The following is a 24,332-nucleotide window of genomic DNA, read 5'->3' on the forward strand; positions in this document are numbered from 1 at the left end:
ATAACCTAATCATTCTAACATGTAACAATAACACCTCAAATTTACAAGATGAGAGAACTACAATAAATATATATATATATATATATATATATATATATATATATATATATATATATATATATATATATATATATATATATATGTATATATATGTATATATATGCCCTCTACCTTCTCACAAAGTGCCTTACCTTGCCCAGGCTAACATACTTCTTAAGGTGTGCACCAACTTTTGGCAACCCACTTCTAAATCAATATGATGAGCTCCTCAGGTCAATTTTCAGGAAGGCGCTCAACCTAGATTTAGATGACAGTCAGTGGGACCAAGCAACACTACCAGTGAGATTTGGAGGGATAGGCATACGAAAGGCAACTGAGGTAGCACTTCCAGCATTCTTATCCTCATGTACAGCAGCCAACGAATTGGTAGGGCAGATCCTACCAGAGCGTATGAGAGAGACAGCGGGAACTCATGATCAAACGTTCATCGAAGCAGCCAGACAATGGGACACCATTGCACACCCTCAACCCCGACCACAAGTCCCAAAAGACCACAAGCAGGCCCACTGGGATAGCCCCATAATGGAAAAGACTGTCACAGCAATGATTGACAACGCTGATGCTGAAAACAAAGCCCGCCTCCTAGCGGTAACAGCACCCCACGCCGGGGATTTTTTATTTGCTGTGCCCAATGCAGCCCTGGGAACTCGCCTCAGTCATGACCCTCTCCGCATTGGAGTTGCCCTTCGCTTTGCCGCCCCCATCCTCACCGAACATAGGTGCATCTGCGGAACTGCGATGGCAGACCAATATGGTCGTCATGGTCTGGTATGTCGTAAATCACAGGGTAAAATTGCAAGACATGAAGAAGTCAACGACATCATCAAGAGGAGCCTCGCCACAGCCCGCTGCCCGGCACAAAGAGAACCACACTTATCCAGACCTAACGACCCTCAGAAGCGCCCTGATGGGGTCACCTTGCTACCTTGGAAGGATGGTAAGCAAGTGGTATGGGACTACACGTGCGCTGCTACACTGGCCAGTACCTACCTCCACTACAGCACACGTGAAAGCGGTGGTGCTGCTTCTTTCAGGGAATCGCAGAAAATTATTAAATACAGAGGTCTAGCACACTGCTACAGCTTTGTTCCGATTGGCTCGGAGACCCTCGGTTCGTGGGGAAAATGTGCATTAAAGTTCCTGAAGGAATTGGGGGACAAATTGATCAGCGCTACAAAAGACCAGAGAGCAAAAAGTTTCTTGTTCCAGCGCCTCAGTGTTGCGATTCAGAGGGGAAATGCCTGTTGCGTCTTGGGCACTAGTCCAACTTCAGAGGAATTCGAAGAAGTGTTTGACTTGCAACAATGATCGAACCCGTCTGTGACATTCATCAATGTTTCCCATTGTTGTGTTTTTCAAGAGATCCATAACCTTTAAGCACCTTTTTGCATTATTATTTTTGTATCAACCCATGTATATCTTGTAACCATCAAATGCATAATAAAGCACAAAAAATAAAAAAGGAAGGGGGTGGTAGGAGAAAAGCACACAGAAACTGTATTGGAGGGGATCTAAACATTCCCTCTAATGCGTTATGCGTGGTTTCCTCCGAGGCTATGGGTCCCCCTTCTTCCAGCTACAGGTGGTACTCCCTTCCTATTATATATATATATATATATATATATATATATATATATATATATATATATATATATATATATATATATATATATATATATGTCGTACCTAATAGCCAGAACGCACTTCTCAGCCTACTATGCAAGGCCCGATTTGCCTAATAAGCCAAGTTTTCATGAATTAATGTTTTTTAGGCTACCTAACCTACCTAACCTAACCTAACCTACCTTTTTCGGCAACCTAACCCAACCTAACCTATGAAGATAGGTTAGGTTAGGTTAGGTAGGGTTGGTTAGGTTCGGTCATATATCTATGTTAATTTTAACTACAATAAAAAAAAATTGACCTCATACATAATGAAATGGGTAGCTTTATCATTTCATAAGAAAAAAATTAGAAAAAATATATTAATTCAGGAAAACTTGGCTTATTAGGCAAATCGGGCCTTGAATAGTAGGCCAAAAAGTGAGTTCTGGCTACTAGGTACGACATATATATATATATATATATATATATATATATATAATATGTATATATATATATATATATATATATATATATATATATATATATATATATATAATATGTATATATATATATATATATATATATATATATATATATATAATATGTATATATATATATATATGTATATATATATATATATATATATATATATATATATATATATATATAATATATATATATATATATATAATATGTATAATATGAAGGTACCATGCCAGTTATTGGCACTAAATGTTTACGCTCGTGACTTAAAAGTTGTCCGGACGCGCTGCACTGACGCACTTTCCACCACGCCAAGGGTGCAGCTGGAAGTGCTGCAGCTGTGCTTATGCAACCTCCTGGGTAACCCCTATACGCGCCCCTTAACCCGTGGAGCACGATATGCTGAAGATTATACGACCTGGGATCCGCCTGGATCTATTAGGATTTTAGAGGCACTGTGCTGGTAATTAATAAATCCAAGTCTAACATGTAGCCCGCATGCACTCTGGTGTATGAAATGGAGTTCTCCACCAAACGATTCCCTTAAGAAATGTCGTAATCTATTGCGACCCCATTGCAATTGTTACGGTCTGAAATCTGGAATGTGTTTTCCGAAGATTTGTTTTAGATTTTTTAGTGCATGCCCAGTTATTAGACCATTCAGACCCGTTGGCATGAGGTACTTGGAGCTTTGCAATTACTTTATTCATTCTCGTGTTCTTGAGGATATCCTCACAGTGTACCCAAAATTTGTCAGTGTAGGCTACTGAACATATTGCCCTGTATGACTAACCATCCTGTGTGATCGGGATTTTTAAGATCACGGCGTTCAATCCCCGTCCGTCCAAGTAGTTGGGCACTATTCCTTTCCCCCGTCCCATCCCAAATCCTTATCTTGACCCCTTCCAAAATGCTATATAGTAGTAATGGCTTGGCGCTCTCCCCCTGATAATTCCCTCCCCTCACTCTTGTCTTTATGATATCCTCATAATGCACCCGAGTCTGGCAGTACGTAGCTACAGCTCCGCTTCTGTGCCAGCTAAGTCCACTACGGGCTCACCATAGCCCGTGCTACTTGGAACTTTTTGTTCCCAGTAGCTGCATCTATAACAACAACATGCCAGTGCAGACTGCTTATCACATGCATCTGTATGACTAACCATGCTGTGTGCTGGGGATTTTTAGGACCACGTAGCTAGCTTTTTTGAAACACTGTACTTCCCTTCATATAGTCTAGGGTAGCTGCACAAATGCAGATGTACCTAAATGTGTTAATTCGCAATAAATTTTTCTAGAAAGAGAGAGGATAGGTAGAGGTGAGAGAGAAAGGTGGAGAGGGGAAGAGATATAATAACAAAAATACCTCTCTCCTTCATCAGACGGGAGACATCTCCCGTCCACGAGGCTAACCATAGCTCGTGCTTCTTGCCCTGCTCCTGTGCCAGGTAAGTTACGGGCTCACCATAGCCTGTGCTACTTGGAACTTGTTCCGAGTAGCTGAATCTATAACAACAACAACTCTCTCCTTGTACATATACTGACTGCATATCTCCCTGCTTCCCAGGGCTCTTGGTCTGACCCCTTACGGGGCCGTGAGGCTGTGGGCCACTCGGCAAGCCTAACACACCCCCTACACACCACGCACAGCTCAGGTTAGTTTAGTTGAGTGTGTTTAAACCAGGCGAAGTGTTTCATCTTTTAAAATTTGTTGATGTAACCCAAGAGTTAGTACATCAGTATTTTGTTAATAATGCCATTGGTACGAGGAATGACGGAGCATACGTGGGAGCCCGTATGTATCATACTAGAGACACAAGCAAGTGGTATGAAATAATCTATAGTTCTCCAGCCAGGGCAGCGGCTGGCCTCTGCTTGAAACACTAGGTCGAGTGCTCCGTATTCATTCTGGCTAGAGTGGTATTTGCATTTGCCTGAAACCTACTTTCTTGGTTCTTGCCTTTCAGTATTCTTATAAAGAAAGCCTCTAACGTTTTGGTCTACTCTTCTAAATCTAACTCAAATACATACTGAATTTGTAGATTTTCCGTACAGGCATACTGTGTATTAAAAACCTGGTATTTTCTCAAATGGAAAATAGTATATGTTAGTTTCGTGTATAATTAGTAATAGCGTAGGATAGGAATTTTTGCTTTGTTGACAGTTATTTAATTCTGTAAATGTATCTCAAACACAGCAAGTGAACGATGCACTCTACCAGAAATGTTCCAACAATATCTGTTGCGAATTATTGCAAACTTTTTCATTCATAAACAGGGAGGGCAATGGCTAGATTAACTAGCATTTATCCATTTTCAATGAGGACGGGCTGGACTCCGTTGAGTGTGGTGAGCGTTCGTGAGGTCGGTGGGGGAAGTGTTCAAGAACGGGGTTTTGATGTCTCGGGAGAGGATACGAGGAATTAATTTTCTTGGAAGGGCATTTCCTGGACGAGCCCCGACATGTGTGACTGGCTCGCTCTGTGTTACTCGTGTGTGTATTACTGCTGTGGTGATTGTTTTGGTTACACCAAGTTTATATCCAATATGTTTTACAATTACTGAGGGGTACTCCAGGTGAGGGTTGTACGGTCGGATGGTGTCACCTCCGCCAGATCAATGGGTAGTCGAGAGGAAACGTGTCATTTTGGGGGATATTTATGACGGCAACAATGCTTCCCACCCGAGACAGGAGGTTGCAGGTGGGTCCCGCTTCTGTCAACGTTACACCCACGCTCCCCATCTGTCTTACACCTCACAATGTTGAGGATTTGACGTAATAAAAACAGATTTATAGATAAAATTATACACATTTTGTGTGTCATTAACGTGACTAACTCCATCAAATACAATCTTTTTAGAGTTTGGCGGGAAGGGGGAAGGGGTGGATGTATTCACTCAAGTTGTGTTGACTGGGTGGAGCAATAGCTACATAGCCTCGCCTTTCCATGCATTTTGTTTTGAAGCTGTGTTGGCCTAAGGAATTTGCCTCTACAAATTTCCTTTTATAGCCCATTCCATTCCAACTAGGAGGCCTGACGGCTGAGTGGACAGCGCTCGGGATTCGCCACAGAGTCAAAGTATATCTCAAAATCTTACTGAAGCGACCATACGAGTCATAAATACTCGTGCTCCGCCCAAGTAAAACAGAAACAAGCAACACTTAGTGGGCCAGCCAGAGGCTTAGGGCCCGCGCAGGAATATCTCTGCAAAAAAAAAAAAGAAAAACTGCATTAGATGCACATTCCATAGCGACTACAATGATTAGAAAAGCCGTTGAAGTATGGGACTCACTAGTGAACATTCTGCACCTACATCCCCCACCAAGATAATGTTATTAAAACAAGACTAAAACCAGCGCACTAAAACAGAATCGAAAAAGAAACAGGGAAAAAGGAGGAAACCCCACCTCCATATAAAACTTGACCAAAATATAAGAGTAACAAGGTTATTGTGAATAACCGAACTCAATTACGGGCTCACCATAGCCCGTGCTACATGGACACTTCGTTCTGAGTAGCTAAATCTAAAAAACAACAACATGCTCAGGAAAGGGGCGAGGCTACGCGGTGAGAGTGGGACTAGGGGTGGTGGTGGGTAGGGGGGTTGGGGGATGTTTGTGAGGGGGAGGGGCGTTGGGGAACGGTGGTGAGGGGGAGGGGTTGGTGGTGCTTGAGTTGTTGGGCGTGGTGGAGAGGGTATGGGGAGGAAGGGTATGTTTGGGGGGGGGGGGTTTCGGCCCTCTGCTACAGGCAGTTTCTCGTCGTTATGTATGTCCGCTCCAGCCACACCTGTCCTCCAACGCTCCAGCTCCGCCTGTCCTCCAACGCTCCAGCTCCGCCTGTCCTCCAACGCTGCAGCAACTCGTGACACAGGGCATTACCTGATACCAGTAACTATTATCACAGTCATGTTTGACAAGTTTATTATCGTAAAAAGCGGGAAAATGAAACGGGGAAATATACACTGAAATCACAGTAGCGTGATTTATCTGAGAAAATCTTTGGAACAGGATGGAGGGATCGAACCAGCATCCTGGGTCACCCGAGACACGCACCTTGTTATTAATAGAAACAGAAAATAGTTGCCGAGTATACCTTAGTCTTGGGATATGTTAAGGATTGAAGTATACTTGCTGATTGGTCAGACAGCTGTTGTGGTGGCCACAATAATCCTCCGGAAGTTGATAAGTCCAACACCAAACTTGCTGGTTGGTGAATGCCCAGTTACCATTTGTAAGTCCAACACCAAACTTGCTAGTTGGTGAATGCCCAGTTACCATTTGTAAGTCCAACACCAAACTTGCTGGTTGGTGAATGTTATTTACCATTTGTAACTGATAACACTATAATACAATTTTTGTTTAGTGTCTGTTTTTCTGACTGCTGATTCAGGCAATTTAGGGAAGACGTCTTGAAGGTACCCATATAGGACGCCTCTAGAGCTCTCGCACGGTGTTTAGTATGTGTTATCATAGATTCAGTTGCTCGGGAGTAACCCTCCCCCCCCCCCCTTCCCCCTCCCCCCCCGTGCAGCACGGGCTATGGTGAGCCCGTAGGTGGATTTATTGTTTAGTAAGTCGGCAGCCTTCAGGGGGCGTCAAGACGTCTTCACTAAGCTGTCTCGGGTGAAGGACAAAGCAAATTTTGAGGGGAATAACAGCCACTTTCTATACTTTAGAGGAGTAAGTAGTCAGACAGTAACACTTACTACACCGGGGAAAATGTTTAGTGTTATTTTACACCAGATGGAGCAGGTATCAGGAGCTGTGTAACTTTAAATTACACACGGATTGTAGTGGATATTCTCGCACTACCCAAAGTTTGGTAGTGTAGTAAACTACGTCGGGGATGCTCTCAGACGTAGGTTCGAATCCTCGTCACGGCCCTTGTGGATCTGTTCATAGTAAACTTCCATTTCACATATAATCCACATCCTGCGAGATGGGGATGTTAAGTGAGGATATTTACCTAGGGGCCACAAACACACTAGTGGCTTCGACAAGAACAGGAAGCTGGCGGCTTGTCTAAGGTCCTCCCGTTTGCTCTGATCTTTTCCAGTTGGATTTTAAAATTTAACAGGTTTGGCATTTACGACTTCGGCGGGTAGGATAGGGTTAGCGGCGGGTAGGTTCCATGGGCAACCCGTTCTCGCATCTGCTTACAGTTAATTTTTGGTATATGAATAAGTGCATATGTGACATACTAATTTATTGTGAGTATTTGAGTTTACCTTGAATTGCTGAATAGAAAACACCGACCTAACCTAACCTTCTTAGTATGTTAAGATATTACAATTAGTACTGAACCTTTACCTATATTGATATTACAGTTTTATAAAAATAATAAAACAAAACTAAAATATTTAAATAAATTGTAAAGTAACTCAGGATATTGTCAAATTTTGTATAAAATCTCTATTGTTTAATAAAACTGAGAGGAAAAGTTAGTGCCTTGAAAAAAAAATATGGCTTGGAATATGTCACATATGTACTTATTTATAGTGTAGTGAAATAGTGACTATAAGCAATAAGTCTTAAATGTGCTGTCTTGTGCGAGAGCGGGTTGCCATGGGATAATAACCCTGTGGGTGAAAAAGCATCTGTTTTCAGTCCAACACTGTGGCTTGTTGAGCTGGAAACCGTTGTTCCTTGGTTGTGTTACATCTGACCTTTCGAAGAAGTTGTCTGGATTTACATCTTCCAAACTGTTCAGTATTTTAAAGATTATCGATGAGATCAGCCGTGTCATGTGTGGTTTGTAGTGTTAGCCCTGTGGCCCTCAACCGTTCCTGGTACGAGAGTTGACTTAGTTCTGATATGATTCTTGTCGCCTGCTGTTATACTTTCACCAAAGCAGCTATGAATTTCTGAAGATGAGTAGTACTGGTGGTAGTGGACACAGTTGGACAGGTGCGCGCCACAGTCCGTCAATAGTGTATGAGCAGGTGTTCCCTGTCTATTGGTCTCCACGGCTCCTAAAGTGAGACCCGTGGGCGTGTTTGTGCGCGACACCTCTGTATTTATTCTCAGAATGTTTGGTAATATGTTTATTGTTTGTGATGTGTTTATATGTATGTATTAACACGATGTACTGAACGGGGTGAGAATAGCTTGAGCTACCTCATCCCTTTGTGTGTGTTTTTAAATTGAAATAAACTTATTTCAATTTTAATTTCTGTATTTACTATTTGTGTCTGCAGAATGGAGCTATTAGCTCTTGGACCCCGCCTTTCTAAGCAATTTATTTTTTCTCTATTATATCTACTACACACATTTCTCTCTAAACACACACACACACACACACACACACACACACACACACACACACACACACACACACACACACACACACACACACACAGGGGGGACATGATCACCACATTCAAGATTCTGAAGGGGATTGATAGGGTAGATAAAGACAGTCTATTTAACACAAGGGGCACACGTACTAGGGGACACAGGTGGAAACTGAGTGCCCAAATGAGCCACAGAGATATTAGAAAGAACTTTTTTAGTGTCAGAGTGGTTGACAAATGGAATGCATTAGGAAGTGATGTGGTGGAGGCTGACTCCATACACAGTTTCAAGTGTAGATATGACAGAGCCCGATAGGCTCAGGAATCTGTACACCTGTTGATTGACGGTTGAGAGGCGGGACCAAAGAGCCAGAGCTCAACCCCCGCAAACACAACTAGGTGAGTACAACTAGGTGAGTACACACACACACACACACACATATATATCCCCAGGAAGCAGCTGTCTAACTCCCAGGTACCTATTTACTGCTAGATGAACAGGGGGCACCAGGGTGAAGAAACTCTGCCCATTTCTTTCTACCTCTGCTGGGGATCGAACCCGGGGCCCTTACGACTACGACCCCAGAGCGCTGTCCACTCAGCCACGAGGTCTCCCCCTCCCCCTTTGCGTGTGCGTTTCCACCAGAGGAGACGTGGAAACAGCGCAGAAATTACCCACTTGTAAACTTGACCTCAATACAATCTTCATTACTGAAGACTGCTCTGGCAGTCTCTTCATTACTGCTCTGGCTCTATGGTCCCGCCTCTCAACTGTCAATCAACCGGTGTACAAATTTCTGAGCCTATTGGGCTCAGGAATTATCTACATATTACGTCATATCTACATTTGAAACTGTGTATGGAGTCAGCCTCCACCACATCACTGCCTAATGCATTCCATCTGTTAACTACTCTGACACTGAAAAAGTTATTTCTAACGACCCTGTGGCTCATTTGGGTACTCAGTTTCCACCTGTGTTCCCTTCTTCGTGTACCACCCGTGTTAAACAGTTTACCCTTGTCAACCAGTTATTATTATATTTTTTAAGCTTGTCAATTCCTCTGAGAATTTTATAGGTGGTGATCATGTCTCCCCTTACTCTTCTGTCTTCCTGTGTCCTGAGGTGCATTTCACGCAGCCTTTTCTCGTAACTCATGCCTCTTATTTCTGGGACCAGTCTAGTGGCATACCTCTGAACTTTTTCCAGCTTCGTCTTGTGCTTGACAAGGTACGGGCTCCATGCTGGGGCCGCATACTCCAAGATTGGTCTTGCATATGCGCTATACACGGTTGTGAATGATTCCTTACACAGGTTCCTGAAGGCAGGTCTGATGTTAGCCAGCCTCGCATATGCCACAGATGTAATTCTCTTTGTGGGCTTCAGTTAGTTTAGTTTAGTTCAATTATTATGCACCCCATACCCATCTTGTGGGCGGTAGTGGAAAGGGTTACAGAGGCACATAATGGGCTCAGGGACTGAACCCCACAATTCATTTAGCTAAGCAAGTTACAATCTTGATGAGCTTGTTACAAAATTCAATATAAGTCGTCACATCAACAATGGGTTCGAGATCGACCTCAAGTACAGGTTCTAAATTAAGCAACTGACATATATGGAGAGCTAGTGTCAAAATTTATATGTTTGTCCTGCACACCGCCCCCCCCATCCAGTGGGCAGCGGTGGATAGGTTATAATCACTCAGTTACTACCTACAGTTAGCAAACTGGGGATATTTGGCTAAAATTTCTGGTAGCAGATCATTTTGAATGAAATATTGACACATCGCTGGAACATTGGTTATAGAATTGTCTCTAAAGGCTTCAGCAGACACGTTTGTGATGATATCAACTCCTAGATCTTTCTCTGTCCGTTTCATGAAGTACTTCATCTCATATTCGGTATCCTGTGTCTGGCCTCCTGTTTCCACCGCCTAGTTTCATTACCTTGCATTTACTCGGGTTGAACTTTAGTAGCCCATTGTCAGACCATTCATTCAGTCTGTCTAGGTCATCTTGTAACCCTTCTACTATCTTCCTCTGTTTTAATCCTCATAATTTTTGCATCATCAGCAAACAATGAGAGGAACGATGCTATACCCTCTGGGAGATCTTTCACATATATCAGAAACAGTATAGGTCCAAAGACTGAACCTTGTGGGACCCCACTGGTGACGTCTCGCCAATCTGAGACCTCACCCCTCACAGTGACTCGTTGTCTTCTGTTGCTTAGGTACTCCCTTATCCAATGGAGTACCTTCCCTTTCACTCCTGCCTGCATCTCCAGCTTTTTCACTAGCCTCTTGTGTGGTACTGTGTCAAAGGCTTTCTGGCAATCCAAAAATATGCAGTCTGCCCACCCCTCTCTTTTTTGCCTGATTTTTGTTGTCTGGTCGTAGAATTGAATTAACCCTGTGAGGCAGGACTTGCCATCCCTGAACCCATGTTGATGCTGTGTTACAAAGTTCTTTCGCTCCAGATGTTCCACTAGCTTTCTTCGCACAATGTTCTCCATCAGCTTGCATGGTATGCAGGTTAGGGACACTGGCCTGTAGTTCAGTGCCTCCTGTCTATCCCTTTCTTGTATATCGGGACTACTGTCGGTGTTGTGGCTTATGGTGTGTGTTTGTCGGTGTTGTTGTTGTGGTTTATGGTGTGTGTTTGTCGGTGTTGTTGTGGTTTATGGTGTGTGTTTGTCGGTGTTGTTGTGGTTTATGGTGTGTGTTTGTCGGTGTTGTTGTGGTTTATGGTGTGTGTTTGTCGGTGTTGTTGTGGTTTATGGTGTGTGTTTGTCGGTGTTGTTGTGGTTTATGGTGTGTGTTTGTCGGTGTTGTTGTTGTGGCTTATGGTGTGTGTTTGTCGGTGTTGTTGTTGTGGCTTATGGTGTGTCCGTGTGTGAGTGTGTGTACTCACCTAGTTGTACTCACCTAGTTGTGTTTGCGGGGGTTGAGCTCTGGCTCTTTGGTCCCGCCTCTCAACCGTCAATCAACAGGTGTACAGATGTGTGCATGTGTGTGTGTGTGTGTGTGTGTGTGTGTGTGTGTGTGTGTGTGTGTGTGTGTGTGCATGTGCATGTGTGTGTGTGTGGTGGGGACACGGGTATGAGCTCCGGTTCACCAGCACTGGTGCCCTGTCCTCTTCCTCTCACTGCTCTACTTCACACACTCCACCACCTCTTAATATCTTACCTCTATTATAATGACTATAAAGTGAACATTAATAATTCAAATATCACTACAGCTATACAGTTACTGTAATATTAATAACGATAAAAAATGTAACATTGAAATTACAGAAATATTCTTAACTATGGTGAGCGTATATGCACTCTTGTCATCAATTATCACCATGACTGCAGGTGTTGGACGCGTCATCAATGGTCCCCATGGTCCAAGTTTACCTGAATTTACCTGACGGCCACTCTCTCTTCCTGGTGTGTGTGCTCTGGTGTTCATAGGGGGGGGGAGACGATAAAAACACCGACAAATACACGCCATAAGCCACAACACCGACAAATACACACCATAAGCCACAACAACAACGCCGACAAATACACACGCCACAGTCACCACCATCATCCAAATTTGCCCACAAAAACAAATTAACATAAAAGTAGGCCAAGAAAAAGTGAGATAAATGACCTCTGCAATAATGAGGTCATGAAGAATGTGTGTACCACCACCAGCACCACCAGCAGCAGCAGCAGGAGGAGGAGCAGCAGCAAACAGCAGCAGCAGGAGGAGGAGCAGCAGCAGCAGCAACACTACACTAACACCACCAACAGTATCAGTAACACACACACACACACAACCACCTTGCCTTTTAAAGCACACACACTGCGTATGACGCATTACCCGTGCACACAATGGGTGGGCCGCCCTCCACTTGCCTGACCTCCTATATTGTTGATTATGACACATGCACGCAAGCACATGCACACACACACACAAGCACACGCCCGCATCTACCTACATACACCCCCATACTCCTCTAACTCCACTTTCCTCACTATCCGTCCCACTATTCCCATATGTGTTGTATATCTTGTGCCTTCCGGTAGTAGAGTGGAGTTTGTTCTCAACTCACAATCTGAAATTCTGGGTTCGAATTCCGGGCGAAACAGAAATGGTCGGGCGCGTTACCCATCACCTAATACCCCACTTCACCTAGCAGAAAGTCACCTTGTGGGGTTATATCCTGGGGAGGGTCAGTAGTTCGGCAGTAGTCGAGGGGGGGGGACGCTATATATAACACTAACATATACTGTATAAAAAAAAAACTCCGCAGGGAGGAATACTAAGCCCCTTCCTCTTCAACTGTCTCATGGAACAATTCATGATACCTGGTTGATGGGGTTCTGGGAGTTCTTCTACTCCCCAAGCCCGGCCCGAGGCCAGGCTTGACTTGTGAGAGTTTGGTCCACCAGGCTGTTGCTTGGAGCGGCCCGCAGGCCCACATACCCACCACAGCCCGGTTGGTCCGGCACTCCTTGAAGGAATAAATCTAGTTTCCTCTTGAAAATGTCCACGGTTGTTCCGGCAATATTTCTTATGCTTGCTGGGAGGACGTTGAACAACCGCGGACCTCTGATGTTTATACAGTGTTCTCTGATTGTGCCTATGGCACCTCTGCTCTTCACTGGTTCTATTCTGCATTTTCTTCCAAGAAGCTCAAGCTCAAGTTACCAAAAGCCAAACTGCTTAACTATGCAGACAACTTTGTGGTCATCATCAATGGCAAAGGCGCCAGGAACCATGCACAAAAATGCCTAGACATTATCAGCAGGGAGGCGGAACACACAGCAGTGAAAATAAACAGCAATAAAACCAAAGCAATGGCCGTTAAAATGAGAACTCAAGACATCAGACACGCAATACAAGGACAAGAAATTGAGTGGGTTACCTCTTTTCTATACCTAGGAGTCATAATAGACAACCAGTTGAAATTCATTCAAGAAATTGAATATCTTCGGCAACGTTGTAAAAGCCAGAAATTCAGCTTTGCACTCCCTGACAAGTCTTAGAGAGGGTGCATCTCTACCAGTACTCAAAATGTACTACGTTCAAGCAGTTGGGGTCACAACAATAATCTTATTTATACAAGAGTACATTCATATGATACACAATGGATAATTCATACCTAAGATAAGTACAAATCTTAAAGCCACTAATTAAAAGTATACTGTTGGAGAGTGTGTAGTGTGAGGGATAGGTCGCCACGGCGGGATAGCTCGAGGCCGTGCTTATAATTCGCCGCGGCGGCCGGGATAACTTGTCACGACGGAATAGATCACTAGGGCGGGATAGTTCGTCGTTGCACAAGTGGGGGCTATAGTGAAAAAAAATAATCAAGTAAACCTTTGACGTCGAGTAAAAGAAGGTAGTTATCCAACTGCATAAATCACCTGGATTATTGATTCCAAGAATCTTAAGAAAGACGTAGCTAATTTGGAGAAAGTTCAACACCGGGGCAACAAAAATCATTCCAGAATGAAGGCAACTTTCATACCAGGAACGATTGAGAGCCACAAGACTAACAACACTGTAAACCAGACATGACAGGGCTGACCTCATCGAAACTTAAAATATCGAACAATTTGGAGGATATTGATCCAGAACAATTATTCAAATGGTCAGATGTAACACAAACAAGGAGAAAACGGTTTCAAGCTCAACAAACCACAATTAATGTTGGACTGAAAATTTATATTTCTTCGACAAGCCACCGGCTTCCTGTCCTCGTCAAGGCCATTAGGGAGATTGGGCCCCCCCCCCCCCGCCCCACCCAGGTAAATCCAGGTAAATATAAAGGATAGCTCGCCACGTGTGGACGGGAGGGAGGATACCTCGCCGCCTGAGAAATAATTAAGAGCAAGAAAGCCGCCAAAAAGAAAGCCAAAAGAACAAATTATGCGAGATTTTGACATTATCTGGCTGAAGAAAATGGCGGATCTGAGTCCCACTTCACACAGGAGTAAATAGACCGTAATAAAAACGCCATTCGCCGCCTGAGTACCACCTAGCAGCACCTCGTGCGCGCGCACCAGCAAGTTGGCCAGCATAAATACAGATGTAAAAGATATACTTAAGAATGTTAAGACAAGTGTTCTTGTGCTGGTGTTCAAGAGTTAGGCAGACCCCCAGCAACGTTCCGTGCCCGTCTCTTATGTGTGTTGCAACCTTCAGATCAGTTCTGGTAAAACATTCCTGTGTTTTTTTGGTTGTGTGCATGCATGCGTTTCTGTCTTGTGCGTATCATCATGATAATACCTAACAGTGCAGAGTTACAACCCCAATAAGATTTCAACTAAGGTTCAACAGACCACTTATTAAACACATGGGGCATAATCTTACTGAATCTAAGATACGAGTCATAAACATTCATACTTCGCCCAAGAAAAACAGAAACAAGAAATAAATAACACTTAGTGGGCCAGCCAGAGGCTTTCGGCCCGCGAAAAAAAATCACGCGGGATCACACGTATGTGAGATGGTATCAGTGAGTGAGTGACGTGGTTGTTGAGAGGAGGGCGACGACTCCGTCACTCAACCTTCACCATCTGGATATGCTTGGGAGTGACGAGGCGTCACTCAGGCCTCGGGTGCTGTCAACACCTGGTGGTGGTGGTGGTGCGACTGTCAACACCTGGTGGTGGTGGTGCAACTGTCAACACCGGGTGGTGGTGGTGCGACTGTCAACACCGGGTGGTGGTGCGACTGTCAACACCGGGTGGTGGTGGTGCGACTGTCAACACCGGGTGGTGGTGGTGCGACTGTCAACACCAGGTGGTGGTGCGACTGTCAACACCAGGTGGTGGTGCGACTGTCAACACCAGGTGGTGGTGCGACTGTCAACACCAGGTGGTGGTGCGACTGTCAACACTGGGTGGTGGTGGTGCGACTGTCAACACCGGGTGGTGGTGCGACTGTCAACACCGGGTGGTGGTGGTGCGACTGTCAACACCGGGTGGTGGTGGTGCGACTGTCAACACCGGGTGGTGGTGCGACTGTCAACACCGGGTGGTGGTGCGACTGTCAACACCGGGTGGTGGTGCGACTGTCAACACCGGGTGGTGGTGCGACTGTCAACACCGGGTGGTGGTGCAACTGTCAACACCGGGTGGTGGTGGTGGTGCGACTGTCAACACCGGGTGGTGGGAGTGGTGCGACTGTCAACACCGGGTGGTGGTGGTGCAACTGTCAACACCGGGTGGTGGTGCGACTGTCAACACCTGGTGGTGGTGCGACTGTCAACACCGGGTGGTGGTGGTGCAACTGTCAACACCGGGTGGTGGTGGTGCGACTGTCAACACCGGGTGGTGGTGGTGCAACTGTCAACACCGGGTGGTGGTGGTGCTACTGTCAACACCGGGTGGTGGTGCGACTGTCAACACTGGGTGGTGGTGGTGCGACTGTCAACACCGGGTGGTGGTGCAACTGTCAACACCGGGTGGTGGTGCGACTGTCAACACCTGGTGGTGGTGCGACTGTCAACACCGGGTGGTGGTGGTGCAACTGTCAACACCGGGTGGTGGTGGTGCGACTGTCAACACCGGGTGGTGGTGGTGCAACTGTCAACACCGGGTGGTGGTGGTGCTACTGTCAACACCGGGTGGTGGTGCGACTGTCAACACCTGGTGGTGGTGCAACTGTCAACACTGGGTGGTGGTGGTGCAACTGTCAACACCGGGTGGTGGTGGTGCGACTGTCAACACCGGGTGGTGGTGGTGGTGCGACTGTCAACACCTGGTGGTGGTGCAACTGTCAACACTGGGTGGTGGTGGTGCGACTGTCAACACCGGGTGGTGGTGGTGCGACTGTCAACACCGGGTGGTGGTGCGACTGTCAACACCTGGTGGTGGTGCAACTGTCAACACTGGGTGGTGGTGGTGCGACTGTCAACACCGGGTGGTGGTGCGACTGTCAACACCGGGTGGTGGTGGTGGTGCGACTGTCAACACCGGGTGGTGGTGGTGCAACTGTCAACACCGGGTGGTGGTGGTGCGACTGTCAACACCGGGTGGTGGTGCGACTGTCAACACCGGGTGGTGGTGGTGCGACTGTCAACACCGGGTGGTGGTGGTGCGACTGTCAACACCGGGTGGTGGTGCGACTGTCAACACCTGGTGGTGGTGCAACTGTCAACACTGGGTGGTGGTGGTGGTGGTGCAACTGTCAACACTGGGTGGTGGTGGTGCGACTGTCAACACCGGGTGGTGGTGGTGCGACTGTCAACACCGGGTGGTGTTGCGACTGTCAACACCGGGTGGTGGTGCGACTGTCAACACCTGGTGGTGGTGCGACTGTCAACACTGGGTGGTGGTGGTGCGACTGTCAACACCGGGTGGTGGTGCGACTGTCAACACTGGGTGGTGGTGGTGCGACTGTCAACACCGGGTGGGGGTGCGACTGTCAATACTGGGTGGTGGTGGTGCGACTGTCAACACCAGGTGGTGGTGCGACTGTCAACACTGGGTGGTGGTGGTGCGACTGTCAACACCGGGTGGTGGTGCGACTGTCAACACCAGGTGGTGGTGCGACTGTCAACACCGGGTGGTGGTGGTGCTACTGTCAACACCGGGTGGTGCTAGTGGTGGTGCGACTGTCAACACCGGGTGGTGGTGCTACTGTCAACACCGGGTGGTGCTAGTGGTGGTGCGACTGTCAACACCGGGTGGTGGTGCTACTGTCAACACCGGGTGGTGCTAGTGGTGGTGCGACTGTCAACACCGGGTGGTGGTGCGACTGTCAACACCGGGTGGTGGTGGTGCGACTGTCAACACCGGGTGGTGGGAGTGGTGCGACTGTCAACACCGGGTGGTGGTGCGACTGTCAACACCGGGTGGTGCTAGTGGTGGTGCGACTGTCAACACCGGGTGGTGGGAGTGGTGCGACTGTCAACACCGGGTGGTGGTGCGACTGTCAACACCGGGTGGGGGTGCGACTGTCAACACCGGGTGGTGGTGGTGGTGCGACTGTCAACACCGGGTGGTGGTGCGACTGTCAACACCGGGTGGTGGTGGTGCGACTGTCAACACCGGGTGGTGGTGGTGCGACTGTCAACACCGGGTGGTGGTGGTGGTGCGACTGTCAACACCGGGTGGTGGTGGTGGTGCGACTGTCAACACCGGGTGGTGGGAGTGGTGCGACTGTCAACACCGGGTGGTGGTGCGACTGTCAACACCGGGTGGGGGTGCGACTGTCAACACCGGGTGGTGGTGGTGGTGCGACTGTCAACACCGGGTGGTGGTGGTGGTGCGACTGTCAACACCGGGTGGTGGTGGTGCAACTGTCAACACCGGGTGGTGGGAGTGGTGCGACTGTCAACACCGGGTGGTGGTGCGACTGTCAACACCGGGTGGTGGTGCGACTGTCAACACCGGGTGGTGGTGCGACTGTCAACACCGGGTGGTGGTGCGACTGTCAACACCGGGTGGTGGTGCGACTGTCAACACCGGGTGGTGGTGGTGCGACTGTCAACACCGGGTGGTGGTGCGACTGTCAACACCGGGTGGTGGTGGTGCGACTGTCAACACCGGGTGGTGGTGGTGCGACTGTCAACACCGGGTGGTGGGAGTGGTGCGACTGTCAACACCGGGTGGTGGTGCGACTGTCAACACCTGGTGGTGGTGCGACTGTCAACACCGGGTGGTGGGAGTGGTGCGACTGTCAACACCGGGTGGTGGTGCGACTGTCAACACCGGGTGGTGGTGCGACTGTCAACACCGGGTGGGGGTGCGACTGTCAACACCGGGTGGTGGTGGTGCGACTGTCAACACCGGGTGGTGGTGGTGCGACTGTCAACACCGGGTGGTGGTGGTGCTACTGTCAACACCGGGTGGTGGTGGTGGTGGTGCTACTGTCAACACCGGGTGGTGGTGGTGCTACTGTCAACACCAGGTGGTGGTGGTGCTACTGTCAACACCGGGTGGTGGTGGTGCTACTGTCAACACCGGGTGGTGCTGGTGCTACTGTCAACACCGGGTGGTGGTGCGACTGTCAACACCGGGTGGTGGTGTTGGTGCGACTGTCAACACCGGGTGGTGGTGGTGGTGCTACTGTCAACACCGGGTGGTGCTGGTGCTACTGTCAACACCGGGTGGTGGTGCGACTGTCAACACCGGGTGGTGGTGGTGGTGCGACTGTCAACACCGGGTGGTGGTGGTGGTGCTACTGTCAACACCTGGTGGTGGTGCGACTGTCAACACCGGGTGGTGGTGGTACGACTGTCAACACCGGGTGGTGGTGGTGGTGCTACTGTCAACACCTGGTGGTGGTGCGACTGTCAACACCGGGTGGTGGTGGTGGTGCTACTGTCAACACCGGGTGGTGGTGGTGGTGCTACTGTCAACACCTGGTGGTGGTGCGACTGTCAACACCGGGTGGTGGTGGTACGACTGTCAACACTGCTAATAAAGGAGACAGTTGTAATAGTCAGTCCCATAAGCCTAATTATTCGTGTGTTGCAGTGCTATAAGCTTGAGCTTGTGTTGCCATACCATAAGTTCCGTGTGTTGCCGCAAGTAATGGCCATTGAGAGAGATAATATTAGACATGTTTGAAATAAATTTTGAGTTATGAAGTATGTTTGGGAATATAGATAGCAGGTGTTGGTGCGCGAGGACTACACATGTGTAATTAATGGTTGTCACTCGGTCACCACTTGCTGCCCTCCCTCTGGCTGTTGCCCTCCCTCGGGCTGCTGCCCTGCCTCTGGCTGCTGCCCTGCCTCTGGCTGCTGCCCTGCCTCTGGCTGCTGCCCTCTTTCGGGCTGCTGCCCTCTTTCGGGCTGCTGCCCTCTTTCGGGCTGCTGCCCTCCCTCGGGCTGCTGCCCTCTTTCGGGCTGCTGCCCTCCCTCGGGCTGCTGCCCTCTTTCGGGCTGCTGCCCTCCCTCGGGCTGCTGCCCTCCCTCGGGCTGCTGCCCTCCCTCGGGCTGCTGCCTGCCTCGCACTGCTGCCTCCCTCGAGCTGCTGTCTTCCCTTGGGCTGCTGCCTCCCTCACAGTGAATGTCGCTAAAAGAGCAGGTAGTGTGTGGGGGCTACCGTAGATACTAAAGCCTAACAATGTCTTCCCTGGTTGTTGTCAGATATTTTCTATTTTTCTCCCCCGCGATAGTAGCACATGGTATAAGGACTGAGTTTAAATGCGTGCTCAGCACTCCAAAAAAATATACCACTTGTACCATCTAAAAAAATCTTACTACGGACCTTTCATGCCCGCGCCACCCCTTGATTGATTGATTGATTGATTGATGAAGATTAAGCCACCCAAAAGGTGGCGCGGGCATGAATAGCCCGTAAGTGGTGGCCCTTTTGAGCCATTACCAGTATCAAGAGCTGATACTGGAGATCTGTGGAGGTGCGACTGCACCCTGCGTGACGGGAAATGCAGTCTCCCGTGGCCACCACTTACATGCCATGGGTGGCTAAATCTTCATCAATCAATCACTGTCTTCCCTAGTGAGGTGGAGCAGTAGGCTTGTACGGGTACAACACAATTGTTATTTACATTAAATAGGCAAAATGTATATATAGGCAATAAGCAAAAAATAGGCGTTGTTTTTAGAAGTTATATCAAATATTTAACTATTAATTTTGTTTTCAGTTTGTGTTGCTGACGTACAAAGCCAAATTATGGTGATACCCATATATTAAAAAGACACGTTCTGGGAAAGATCAAGATGGCTGACCGGGACCGTAGGAGTAAAAGTAGGTCGATTAGCGACGACGAATTTTTCGATTCATTCGACTTCTTGAGGGATCATGAGGGCAAAGAAGACAGCTCCTGGGACCAGAGCATGTGTCCTCATGCCGATACTGCAGGGTCCGGGGACGACATTCCAGTTATGACTTCAACACCGGAGAGCAAGAATAAACGCATCGGCGCACGGCGCACTGAGAACAGTTCGCGTGGAGAACGAAGAGACCTGACCGGCCAGGACGCCACTACTAGTAGGCTCAGCAAGAGGCCATCGGTTCTCAAGTGGTCAACGATGGCACGGGAGGTGATGCAGGGTGGCGGCTCCGACGACGATAACCGCTTCAGGAGGTCCTCCAGCAGCTCCAGCAACTCTAGCATGGAGAGGAAGATATCGTCTTCTTCCATGCTGGAGGACATTGCCCAGGTACTGATTAGTGTTTAACATAATCATCTGACTATATAAGTGGAGAATAACAGTCATAAAGATAATAATAATTTATATTTGGAAAATATACATTAGAATTTGATATATTACCAGTCGATGATTCCGAGGATCAACGTCCTCGCTGCCCGGTCTCTGACCAGGCCTCCTGGTCAGTGGTCTGATCAACCAGGCTGTTCGATGCGGTTGCACCCAGCCCGACATGAGTCACAGCCTGGTTGATCCTTTAAAGGTGTATGTCAAGTTCCTTTTTAAAACTCGGCGAGAGGTCGGCTTCTCGCAGTGGAGCGAGTGAAGACTATTCGACATGGTCAAATAATCTTCATTTTCTGACCAGGGGGAGAAAGATACTGGCAGTATGGGGCGTTAAAGTTTATTGAAGATTAAATTCTGCAGAACATGTAAATGTATAAAGTTCAAATATAAAGTAAGTAATTATATAAAGTTTATATTAAACACGGTTTATATTATAGGCTTATAACAAAGTTGATATTATTAAACTTAATATTGAACATGTAAATATATAAAGTTTGAAAATATATAATTTAAGGACTATATAACGTTTATATTAAAATATATAAAGTAAATATATAAAGTAAGAATTAACAGTAACAATTCCAAGTCCGAGGACTAGATTTAACTTAAAAGGTACACCCGTAGTAAGTATGAGACCTTAGCCTATAGTGACATGGAAACTAATTCTGCAGAAACCTAAAGGTTAACTGGTACTAGAATTAAGGCCGAGTGCAAATGTGTAGTAATTATATAACACTAGGATATAACAGGCAGGACACAAAGAATAACTAATAAGTGAGAGACCACATAACACGTAATGTACCCGGCCAAGAGGCCGTAAAAGACCTAATGGATAAGGAGAAGGGGGTGTGACTACAAGTAGGGCTTACTAGCACCTAGACTGGGCAAAGTATTAGCTGCGGACAGCGGGACACTTGGGGACCGGCGCTGCACCCCCACCGCAGGCCAGCGGCCGGACCCCCCCCCGAAGGGCGAGTGCCAGCTGGCCGCGTGAGGCACTCAATGTAGCAGAGCAACAACGTCCCGTCTGACGTAGGATGTGGGCACTACTCTTCCGCCTGCCGTTTGCCATTATTTCTGATGTGGCGAGCCCGTCCCGAGACAGCTGGGTGCGGGGCGTAGTCATCTGAAGTCAAGCCTAGCGCCGAGAGGGCAGCGCGTAGGGTCCTGGAGAAATCTCGCCTGGTGACAGGAGCGCTTGTAGGATCTGTGCTTGTAGGATCCGAAGAGTGTTGATTCCTGACCATGTAAGCGATACCTGGTCCAGTCGGAGCGTGCGTCGATTTTTTGTCGCGTAGCTCACCTCCCCCGGGCTGAAAGATATAAGGCAGTAAGGGTGGGCAGAAGCGGCGTGCAGTGTTATCGTGACAGGCAAGAGCACAGACGAGAGGGAAACCCTAGCTGAATCAATACGGAGACGAAAACGGGGGAGGGAGCCCGGCAGCAGGAATTAAGAGAAACCTTAATTAACAATCCTGGAGGAATAAAGAGCCTCCGAATAAATATACTGTAGCAATGAAGGGGGGCTAACAAATCTAAGAATCTTCCAGCAAACGGAAGGGGGAAGTACCTTTGCTAAGAGCAAAGGTGGGAGAAAACCGGTAGAACAGCAAGGAGGCACAAAGGAACTATAACAGGGTAAGACGAAACACTATAAATCTTGAATATAAACAATACATATACCAAGAAAGGGTATAACAACTAAGCAACATATACATAAACAATAAAATGGAATAAGAACCAATTCTTAAAGCCAAATCTATAACATGCTTGTGTCCTAATCGGATGTAGAATGTGAGCGGGGAACATTACCCTTGGTCTCTATCCCATCTCTGCCTCCAGACGGGTGATTGGGCTGGATGGAAGCCAAGGGGTCTGCCTTGAGTGGCCGCTGAGTGTAGTCTTGTGTTGTCAATGAGCGTCTGAGCCGCAGCTAGTACGCCGTGAACTTCGGCAACATCTTTAGAACAGGAGCAAAGTGAAATCGACGGCAGGGAGCTGCCATTCAGTAACTGTAATAAGGATAATAATAAGAATACAATGTCGTAAATAATCGCACAATGAAGAATACAATGTAATATCGTAAATAACAGATGACGGCAAGTGCCGCAGAATGGAAGAAATTAAGAAAGCAACGCCAAACCATAATAACAATTTATATTTTAATAAAATAATACTGGAATGACAGTAACGGTACGGAGTAATATTAATACTGCCATATAGCCCAGCAAATAAAGAGAAAATAATAGTATTAACGTAGGCCCTGGGCGGCTGCATCCCGGCACCGCTGCGTGCGTTGATGGTGATCAGAGGAATATCCGGCTCGCGTTCTCTTCCTCGCCGCAGTAGGGTGTGAAGGGGGGGGGGGGGGGGTTCCGGCTTGTCGTGGCTGCGAATAAAGGGAACAGAAGAAACCGGCATTGAGCGCCAAGCGGGCAGAGCGCAGTGGAAGGAATAGCGGTTGGAGGTAAGGGGCCCCTAACCTAATGATAGATGAGGTAAAATTAAATAGAATACTATTACGTAGTAGGAAACAACAAAGGCGAAGGTACAAGAAGAGTAAAATAGCCCAGAAGGCCGGATGGCCAAAGAACGTTAGCGACCTATGGCCAACAGCATGCTGGCTGCGCTGGCCAACCACAAGCTGGCCGACGTCATGCTAACTGACTGGCTTGAGCTTGCCGAAAGGAAGGCCGAATGGCCAGTTTTTTGCATGACACCGTGCGCGAGGCCAGCTAAACTTCTCGGTAGCGTCCAAATGTAACTTAATGTACTGTCGATACGATGAAGAATGGGTGGTCAGATATAATGCACAAATTCAGAATAGAATATATAATGAGGGAAACGAGTGTAATAGGACGAAATAACCGGAGGAGAAAAAAAATTGTGGGGGGGGGGGGCCACCCGAATGCACTGCAACTAGCGTACCTTAGCTGAAAATAACTTAAAGGCACAGAGGCAAAGCAATAGATTAATACAAATCCTAATTGATAGTCCCTTAATAACAAATTGAACGTGAAACTTAAACAAAGAGTAAGTTGCGGGAGAAAAATTTTTCCGTAATAAATACAAATCAAATTGCGAGTCCAACAATAACAAAATTAACAGACACGCAGACGTAGGAGGAACCGATAAGCCGCGGCTCGCGCACCGCTAGCCATACCTAAACATACCTAGACAGGAAGGGGAGAAGCATAAAGGTAGCCCAGCAAAAGACTAGTAAATAGTAACTCTGCAAATAGCACATCCTGGCTGACTTAATAATTTACTTAGTAACTCTGCAAATAGCACATCCTGGCTGACTTTACTTAATAATTTACTTAGTAACTCTGCAAATAGCCCATCCTGGCTGACTTTACGTAAAGACGTAAGGCAAGGAAAAAGAACAAACATACTGAACACAGCAACGCAAAATTAAACATGCGACATGAGCAAAGCATCAACTGTCGGAGTAAATTAAGGTAGGCTGTTTGGGAAAAGGAATCCGTGGTAATCTGAAAGCAGGAGGCATGTTAGTGCTGAAATGTAGAACGTAATTAAGAGGAAGGGCAAGGCATGTCGCGAGATGTCTGCCAGTACAAAATAAGAAACCTTCCATATAAGCGTATAAAATCTTAATTTACATTGTCTTAGGAATGCAAAGAACGGGATATCATTAAATATACGACGTTCCCGACGACGCTTCGACGCCGCCATCTGCTGGAGTGTACCGTGCC

General features: G+C 47.2%; 1 protein-coding gene and 1 long non-coding RNA gene across 8 annotated transcripts in view; one reads left to right on the top strand and one right to left on the bottom strand.

Moving 5' to 3' along the window:
- LOC123755905 (inverted formin-2) overlaps window positions 1-24,332 on the top strand; it is a 71,726-nt gene that overhangs the window by 7,729 nt on the left and 39,665 nt on the right. For 2 of the 3 annotated variants that reach the window (XM_045738845.2, XM_069300179.1), the window contains exon 2: window positions 20,043-20,562. In XM_045738845.2, coding sequence (XP_045594801.2) covers window positions 20,119-20,562 — 444 coding nt within the window. In that variant the 5' untranslated portion in view covers window positions 20,043-20,118. Of the gene's footprint in view, window positions 1-3,712; window positions 3,801-20,042; window positions 20,563-24,332 lie in introns of all 3 variants that reach the window. The other variant, XM_069300178.1, reaches the window with a different exon arrangement.
- Window positions 20,937-24,332, bottom strand: part of LOC123755906 (uncharacterized) — a 52,084-nt gene continuing 48,688 nt past the window's right edge. For all 5 annotated transcript variants that reach the window (XR_011221996.1, XR_006772588.2, XR_011221994.1 and 2 more), the window contains one exon: window positions 20,937-22,628. This is a non-coding gene — a long non-coding RNA (uncharacterized lncRNA). The remainder of the gene's footprint in view (window positions 22,629-24,332) is intronic.

This window comes from Procambarus clarkii, chromosome 43 (assembly GCF_040958095.1).
Source record: "Procambarus clarkii isolate CNS0578487 chromosome 43, FALCON_Pclarkii_2.0, whole genome shotgun sequence".
Lineage (NCBI taxonomy): Eukaryota > Metazoa > Arthropoda > Malacostraca > Decapoda > Cambaridae > Procambarus > Procambarus clarkii.